The sequence below is a fragment of the Coregonus clupeaformis genome, chromosome 35 (genome assembly GCF_020615455.1).
Source record: "Coregonus clupeaformis isolate EN_2021a chromosome 35, ASM2061545v1, whole genome shotgun sequence".
NCBI classification, from domain to species: Eukaryota; Metazoa; Chordata; class Actinopteri; order Salmoniformes; family Salmonidae; genus Coregonus; species Coregonus clupeaformis.
Genome location: NC_059226.1, coordinates 28,651,713 through 28,661,260, shown reverse-complemented (window position 1 = coordinate 28,661,260; position 9,548 = coordinate 28,651,713). Strand labels below are relative to the sequence as shown.

At 44.4% G+C, this 9,548-nt stretch overlaps 2 gene segments (V, D, J or C); both read right to left on the bottom strand.

The window, feature by feature from the left end:
• Nucleotides 1–5,522: 5,522 nt before the first annotated feature.
• On the bottom strand, nt 5,523–7,257 carry LOC123482551. The segment is given in 3 exon segments: nt 5,523–5,748; nt 6,968–7,112; nt 7,215–7,257. Coding segments are annotated over 3 exon segments (414 nt in total).
• Nucleotides 7,258–8,691: 1,434 nt separating this feature from the next.
• LOC123482550 lies at nt 8,692–9,214 on the bottom strand. The segment is given in 2 exon segments: nt 8,692–9,032; nt 9,125–9,214. Coding segments are annotated over 2 exon segments (387 nt in total).
• Nucleotides 9,215–9,548: the final 334 nt, after the last annotated feature.

Sequence of the window (9,548 nt, the reverse complement as noted above, 5' to 3'; positions counted from 1 at the left end):
CTGCCAATGACTGGAACGAACTGCAAAAATCTCTGAAGCTGGAGACTCTTTTCTCCCTCACTAATTTTAAGCATCAGTTGTCAGAGCAGCTTACCGATCACTGCACCTGTACACAACCCATCTGTAATTAGCCCACCCAACTACCTCATCCCATTATTGTTATTTATTTTGCTCATTTGCACCCAGTATCTCTATTTGCACATCATCTTCTGCACATCTATCACTCAAGTGTTAATACTAAATTGTAATTATTATGCACTAGGGCCTATTTATTGCCTTAACTCCATAACTTACTACATTTGTACAAACTGTATATAGATTTTCTATTGTGTTTTTGACTGTACGTTTTGTTTATCCCATATGTAACTCTGTGTTGATGTTGTTTTTATCGCACTGCTTTGCTTTATCTTGGCCAGGTCGCAGTTGTAAATGAGAACTTGTTCTCAACTGGCCTACCTGGTTAAATAAAGGTTAAATATATATATATTTTTTTATTTTATTTTACATGTGTATTCAGACCCTTTACTCAGTACTTTGTTTAAGCACCTTTGGCAGCAATTGCAGCCTCGAGTCTTCATGGGTATGATACTACAAGCTTGGCACACCTGAATTTGCTGAATGTCTCCCATTCTTCTCTGCAGATCCTCTCAAGCTCTGTCAGGTTGGATGGGGAGCGTCGTTGCACAGCTATTTTCAGGTCTCTCCAGAGATGTTAGATCGGGTTCAAGTCCGGGCTCTGGCTGGGCCACTCAAGGACATTCAGAGACTTGTCCCGAAGCCGCTCCTGCGTTGTCTTGGCTGTGTGCTTAGTGTCGTTGTCCTGTTGGAAGGTGAACCTTCGCCACAGTCTGAGGTCCTGAGCTCTTGGTGGTTCCAAACTTCTTCCATTTCAGAATGATGGAGGCCACTGTGACATGCACTGTCAACTGTGGAACCTTATATAGACAGGTGTGTATACTTTCCAATTAATGTCCAATCAATTGAATTTAACACAGGTGGATTCCTATGAAGTTGTAGAAATATCTCAAGGATGACCAATGGAAACAGGATGGACCTGAGCTCAATTTTGAGTGTCATAGCAAAGGGTCAGAATAGTTATGTAAATAAGGTGTTTCTGTTTCTTATATTTATTACTTTTGCAAAGAATTTGAAAACCTGTTTTCGCTTTGTCATTATGGGGTATTGTGTGTAGATTGATGAGTTGATTTTATTTATTTAATCAATTTAAGAAAAAGGCTGTAATTTAACAACATTTTGAAAAAGTCAAGTGGTCTGAATACTTTCTGATGGCACTGTATGTAGTAGTGTAATAATGTTATATGATGTACTGTTTTATCTTTTGTTTTATGTGTAATGTAAATGCCTTAATGTGTTTGGACCCCATGAAGAGTAGCTGCTGCCTTGGCAGGAATTAATGGGGATCCTTAATAAATACAAAATACAAGTACTCAGACATTCTTCAGTCACCATGATGTACTGTATAGTGCTTTACTTACAGTGTATGGCCATCACCATGAGAACTAAACTCCAGACAGTCATCAGTTCCATTAATCAGTGATAGTTAGTGGAGAATGTGTTGTAATGTCAGTCCAAGCTTCCTATAATGAGAAGGCCAGAGCTGAGTGTCTGATTATGAAGGGATGAAGGGAGGGAGACTTTGCATAGACTTCCCCCCTAGAGGTTTAAATATAGACTGAGAGGGAGAAACGTTCTTTAAGGGTTGATATTGGCAGCATTGTTTCTCAGAACAGCACAGGATGACAGAATCTATTCGGATTAATACAATACACTTGTTCCATCTATACTTGTTCCATCTATACTTGTTCCATCTATGCTTGTTCCGTTACTCTTTAACATTAATGACCGTCATGGTTCCATATTTAATATTATAAAATGGGTGGTTCGATCCCTGAATGCTGATTGGCTGAAAGGTATGACAAAACATTTATTTTTACTGCTCTAATTACATTGGTATATTGGCAATACACCACAGGTAAGGGCTGTATCCAGGACATATACCACACCCCTCTGGCCTTATTGCTTAATTATACTAATTCAAGATCCTCTGTGTCCAAACCACTAAGGACTTAAAATGGTCCACTCACACGACCACAGTCGTGAAGAAGGCCCTACAGCGTCTTTTGCTCTTCAAGAAGTTGAAAAGGTTTGGCATGGGCCCTCAAATCCTCAAAAAAGTTATAGAGCTTCACCATTGAGAGCATTTTGATTGGCTGCATCACTGCTTGGTATGGCAACAGTACCGCCCTCGATCGCATGGCTCTACAGACGGTGGTAAGGACAGGCCAGAACATCACTGGGGCCGAGCTCCCTGCCATCCAGGACCTCTATATCAGGAGGTGTGAAAGGAAGGCCCGGAAAATTGTTTAAGACTCCAACCAGCAAAGACTGTTTTCTCTGCTTCCGCACAGCAAGTGGTACCGGTGCATGAAGTCTGACACCAACAGCCTTGAACAGCTTCTATCCCCAAGCAATAAGATAAATAGCTAACAGAATAGCTACATGGACTATCTGAGTTGACCCTTGTATTACATTTTTATTTTTGCACTGTCTCTATGCACACTCATAGGACTCTACACGCTCACGCACACTGACACTCCATCACACACATAACATGCACACACATGTATACTGAATCTACACACATGCACACACACTCACATACAATCATCACTTACGCTGCTGCTACTCTGTTTATCATATATCATGATGCCTAGTCCCCATACCCCTATACATAGCTACCTCTATCACTCCAGTATCCCTGCACATTGTAAATTATATTGGAAGTTACGCTGTATATAGCTTCTTACTTTATTATTTTTATTTATTGTGTGTTTTTGTTCTACCTTATGTTATTTTTTGTGCTACATTGATATTGATTACTGCATTGTTGGGTTTGGAGCTTGCAAGAAAGGGATTTCACTGTACTAGTGCACATGACATTAAAACTTAAATTGTAATTCTATTTGCATAAATTTGACATTTGGTTTCATGTTTCCCAAAATTGAAAGATATGACCAAAAAAATTGGTTTTAGCTGATAGATATTGATAATTAATTTGACTGAATGACTGTATAAATTATTGAAACTGTTTAAAGTTATTTATCATTGTCAACTGACTTTGAATGGCTATTGTCACACCCTGGCTCTGGGGACTCTATATGGCCAGAGTGGTTCCCAATCAGAGGCAACGAGTGTCAGCTGTTGCTGGTTGTCTCTGATTGGGAGCCATATTTATAGAGGCTGTTTTCCCACAATAGTTGTGGGATCTTGTTCCGTTTGGTTTGTTCCAGTTGGTTGTGTTTAGACTTAGGACGTCACGGAATCGTTTGTTGTTTTGTTATTCGTGTGTGCACTTTAATTAAATAAAGCTCAACTCGCTCAACACGCTGCGCCTTGGTCTACTCCCTTCGACGATCGTAACAGAAGATCCCACCATACCAGGACCAAGCAGCGTGTCCAGGAGCAGGCGGCCTGGACATGGGAGGAAGCGCCGGGAAAGGAGCTGGAGAGGTTGGCGATGGCCCAGGTGGGCAAATTGTGGTCCTGGGAGGACATGCTCGGGGGCAAAGGGCCATGGGCTAAGATTAAGGCCCTGGAGAGAGAGGAGCAACGGCGTCAACAGTGTCGTCGTCGGACGGACGAGAGGCAACACCAGACATTTTTTAGGGGGGGGCACACGGCATGGGCGACTGGGCAGCAGGAGGCTGCCACAGGGCGAAATGGGAGACGAGGAGAGAAGGCCACCGGGTTACGGGAGCCATTGGTGAGAGGAGCGAAGGAAGTTGTAGAGGCACGGCGAGAGGTACTGAGGTATATTGCCAGTCCGGTCCGGCCCATTCCTGATCCCCGTTTAAGGCCAGTGGTGTGTGTTCCCAGGACGGTCCGGCCTGTTCCTGTTCCTCGCACCAAGCCTACGGTGTGCGTCGCCAGCCCGGCCCGGCCTGTTCCTGCTCCACGCACCAAGCCTACGGTGCGCGTCGCCAGCCCGGCCCGGCTTGTTCCTGCTACTCGCACCAAGCCTAAGATGCGCGTCGCCAGCCCGGCCCGGCCTGTTCCTGCTCCACGCACCAAACCTACGGTGTGCGTCGCCAGCCCGGCCCGGCCTGTTCCTGCTCCACGCACCAAGCCAGGGGTGCGCGTCGCCAGCCCGGCCCGGCTTGTTCCTGCTACTCGCACCAAGCCTACGGTGCACGTCGCCAGCCCGGCCCGGCCTGTTCCTGCCCCTCGCACCAAGCCTACGGTGCGCGTCGCCAGCCGGCCTGTTCCTGCTCCACGCACCAAGCCAGGGGTGCGAGTCGTCAGCCCGGTCCGGCCCGTTGCTGCTCCACGCACCAAGCCTACGGTGTGCGTCGCCAGCCCGGCCCGGCCTGTTCCTGCTACTCGCACCAAGCCTGGGGTGCGAGTCGTCAACCGGTCCGGCCCGTTCCTGCTCCACGCACCGCCGAGGTGCGCATCGTCAGCCCGGTCCGGCCCGTTGCTGCTCCACGCACCAAGCCAGGTGCGCATCGTCAGCCCGGTCCGCCCGTTCCTGCTCCACGCACCAAGCCAGGGTGCGCATCGTCAGCCCGGTCCGCCCGTTCCTGCTCCACGCACCAAGCCGAGGTGCGCATACGTAAGCCCGGTCCGGCCCGTTGCTGCTCCACGCACCAAGCCAGGGGTGCGCATCGTCAGCCCGGTCCGGCCCGTTCCTGCTCCGCGCACCAAGCCAGGGGTGCGCGTCGTCAGTCTGGCACAACCCGTGCCTGGGTCACCGGTGCCTGGTCAGGTACCGGTCAGCTGATCCACACCGGAGCTTAAGCAATCCGCTCCTACGATGTCCAGTCCAGCTTCAGCCAGCGGGGCCAGACCGGATCAGGGGCGCTACGGGGGGATTATTGGAGGGTGGTGGACAAGCCCGGAGCCGGAACCGCCTCCGAGGAGGAATGCCCACCCAGCCCTCCCCTGGTTTGTTTATGTTTAGGCGCGGTCGCAGTCCGCGCGCCCTTTAGGGAGTACTGTCACACCCTGGCTCTGGGGACTCTATATGTTGAGCCAGGGTGTGTATATTCTATGTATTGTATTTCTGTGTTGGCCAGAGTGGTTCCCAATCAGAGTCAACGAGTGTCTTATAGAGGCTGTTTTCCCACAATAGTTGTGGGATCTTGTTCCGTTTGGTTTGTTCCAGTTGGTTGTGTTTAGACTTAGGACGTCACGGTATCGTTTGTTGTTTTGTTATTCGTGTGTGCACTTTAATTAAATAAAGTATGTTCGCTCAACACGCTGCGCCTTGGTCTACTCCCTTCGACGATCGTGACAGATATAAAGTTTTCAGTTTAAGTTTCATGAGGATATTCATACTGTTATGTTGACAGGTTGTCAGGTATATTTTATGGATTTGGATGATAATTTAGAATATGATGTGTCTACTCTCTCCTAGTGTTGGTGGGGCGATGGGATTGATGTTGACAGAAACTGGAGCTCAGAATTGTCTCACTGACTCTCACAGTAAAATAAGTGCTTGCTCAGTTTTTGTACGGTGCTGCAGCCTCCTGTGTCACTGTGTCTCTGGCACAATAATAAACAGCAGAGTCTTCAGTCTTCAGGCTGTTCATCTGGAGATACACTTGCTGCTTGCTGTTGTCTCTGGAGATGCTGAACCGACCCTGAACTGACTGGGAGTAGTAGATGCTACTACCACTTGGACCATAAATGTAAGCTATCCATTCCAACCCTTTACCAGAAGCCTGTCTGATCCAGTTAAAGTCAGAGCTAGTTGAGATTCCAGAATATGTACAGGTTAGTTTGTGGGATTCTCTAGGCATTTTAGCCACTGGTTCAGACTCAGTCAGGGTTTGGCCATGAAAACCTGCGAAAATTCAAAATGACAAACAATGTTTAACAAACGATCAAATTAAAAAATAACTTTGAAGTTTGAACACATCCCGTTTTATTAATCTGTAGGGCATAATTCTGTTGTTATTGAGGTATAACAGTCACAATGAAAACTATTTGAAAAAGCCTGTCTGAGAATGATTCTAGTGGACACAACAGACTCACACACATACCTTGAATGAACACCACCATAAGTATTAAACTATAGAGAGTCCTCATTGTTCAGTATTAGTTAGTTCAGGGCTCGCTGTAATGTCAGTCCAAGCTTCCTATAATGAGAAGGCCAGAGCTGAGTGTCTGATTATAAAGGGATGAATGGGAGGGAGACTTTGCATAGACTGCTCTCTAGAGGTTTAAATACAGACTGAGAGGGAGAGATCTTCAGCTCTATTCCTTAGTACTGATTCTCTCCTCCCTGTCCTTCATTCTTCTCTCTGTTATTATCAGATGTTTCATATGGGATGCTCAGACTAGATATATTTAGTCTTTTATACAATGTTGAACAGCACAGAAACTAGAATATGTCCCTATGTGAGACAATACAATTAGTATTGAATTGGACTTCTTTATGTTTACTGCTTATCTGCTCTTGGGAATCTATTGTGGACTTCCCCAAGGATCTATAAATGGTCTATTACCGTATTTAGTTTGAGTCTATCCTCTATGTGTTTGCTGATAACATTAATATAGTTCTGTCCGAAATAGATGCTCAAAACGTAACAGTTAATGTGAATTCTGAATTGCAAACAGTTGACTTTGGGTTCATGTAAATAATGTGCTTTTCACTGTTATAATGTGAGTGGATTATTTTATCAGGATAATATTAATATCAGTGTTTTTTCCACTACTGTTGAGTAGTTCTGCTCTCTCATATAGTGTGTTTGTGTGTTTAAAGAATAGACACGCCTCTTTGATCGCACACTGAGATCAGTATTACTCAGTTTTTGTACGGCGCTTCAGGCTTTTCACCTCGAAGCACAGCTGGTTTTTGGAGCTGTCTTTGGTGATGGTGAACTGGCCCTGGAGAGACTGGGCAAATATAGTGCCAGTGCTCGCATCAAATGGCCCATTTCACTCAAGTCCTTTCCATGGTTTCTGACGGATCCAGTGCATCCAGTAGCTACCCATGGAGATTCCAGACACAGTACAGGACAGTGTTACTGATTCTCCAGGTCTCTTCACCACTGGCTCAGAGGAGGTGAGTGACTGCCCCTGAACAGCTGAAAAACAGACAGAGTTTAGATGATTGTTACCCTCCAGCCAAGTAGCACAGCTCCTCTCCTCTCTCCTACACTAGACATAAATAAATCCAGTTAACTCACCTGAGATGAGAGACAGAAGGAACACACATTCTAGAACTGTCATTGTGGGGAAGATCTACAATTCTGGAAGCAAAGGATGAGACTGGAAGGGGTTGTCGTGACTGAGGGAGATGGTCTTGGGACATGGTCTAAATTTAAAGCTGAAATGTCATGAGTCAATAAGTATTCAATCCCTTTGTTATGGCAAGCCTAAATAAGTTCAGGAGTCAACATGTGCTTAACAAATCGCATAATAAGTTGCACCGACTCATTCCATGTTCAATAATAGTTAACATGATTTCTGAATAACTACCCCATCTCTGTACCCCACACATTCAATTATCTGTAAGGTCCCTCAATCGAGTAGTGAATTTCAAGCACAGATTCAAGTACAAAGACCAGGGAGGTTTTTCAATGCCTCGCAAAAAAGGGCACCCATTGGTAAACGTGAAAATAAATAAAAATAAAGCAGATGCTGAATATCCCTTTGAGCATGTGAAGCTATTAATTAGGTTTTAGATTATGTATCAATACACCCAGTCACTGCAAAGATACAGGCGTGCTTCCTAACTCAGTTGCCGGAGACGAAGGAAACTGCTCAGGGTTTTCACCATGAGGCCAATGGTAATTTTAAAACAGTTACAGAGTTTAATGGTTGTGATACAGTATGAGAAAACTGAGGATGGATCAGCAACATTGTAGTTACTTCACAATACTAATCTAAATGACAGTGTAAAAAAAGGAAGCCTGAACAGAATATAAATATTCCAAAACATGCATCCTGTTTGGAACAAGGCACTTAATTAACACTGCAAAAAATGTGGTAAAGAAATTAACTTTTTGTCCTGAGTACAAAGCGTTGTTTGGGGCATATCCAACACAACACATCACTAAGTGCCACTCTTCTTATTTTCAAGAGTGGTGGTGGATGCATCATGTTAACTGTATGCTTGTCATCGGCAAGGACTAGGGAGTTTTTTGGGATAAAAAAAAATACAGAATACAGCTGTAAGCACTGGCAAAATCCTAGAGGAAAATGTGATTCAGTCTGCTTTCCACCAGAGACTGGGAGACAAATTCACCTTTCAGCAAGACAATAACCTAAAACACAAGGTAAAATATACACTGGAGTTGTTTTCCAAGATGACATTGAATGTTGTTGAGTGGCCTAGTTACAGTTTTGACTTAATCGGCTTGGAAATCTATGGCAAGACTTGAAAATGGCTGTCAAGCAATGATAAACAATCAACTTGACAGAGCTTGAATACTTTTTTAAAAGAATAATGGGAAAATAATGTACAATCCAGGTGTGCAAAGCTCTTAGAGACTTACCCAAAAAGACTTACAGCTGTAATCGCCGCCAAAGGTATTGACTCAGGGGTGTGAATACTTATGTAAATGAGATATGTCTGTATTTCATTATCAATACATTTCAAATAATGTCTAAAAACATGTTTTCACTTTGTCTTTATGGGATATTGTGTGTCGATGGGTGAGATCAGTTTTTGTACTGTGCTGCAGCCTCCTGTGTCACTGTGTCTCTGGCACAATAATAAACAGCAGAGTCTTCTGTCTTCAGACTGTTCATCTGGAGATACACCTGCTGCTTGCTATTGTCTCTGGAGATGGTGAAACGACCCTGAACCGACTGGGAGTAGGCAATATTGCTACTGTCATAATGCGCTGCCATAAATTCTAGTCCTTTCCCAGGAGCCTGTCTGATCCAAGCCATCAAGTAGCTACTGAAAGTGAACCCAGAGGCTGTACAGGTCAGTTTGTGTGATTCTCCAGGCTTTTTAACAACTGGTCCAGACTCAGTCAATGTCTGACTCTGAACACCTGTGGAGACAAAGTAACATTAGATAAAATACCTTGAATCAAAACCTCTGTGATAATTATTTATCAAATAAAAACAGTCTAATAGTGTTCACCTGTCAAGCCTATTGTCATCAGTAGAACCACAATAGTAAACGTCATGATGAACTGTTAGTAGTTATGGTGTGTCTCTGTTCTTCAGTCTAATCAGAGCTTCAGTTCCTCTCCTCTACTCTGCAGTGAGATAAGTAGTGATGGAAGAGGTCAGAGTTTTGCATTGACTCCTCCTCACAGGGTGGGAAGATCACACAGAGATTAAATAGAGAATTCTGAGATGGGGAACAGATTCATATGTTCTGAATAGTTTGTTAAATACTTGTTCAAGTGTTAACAAGAAAGCTTGACCAGACAGGGCAAAAGTTTGTCTGATTGTTAGAGGCTGGACTCTTTAATTATGTAGTGCTTTGTGATATTCTGCCTCATCCAGTGTATCCAGTAGCCACTCATTGAGAAACCAGAGATTTTACAGGACAATTTAAC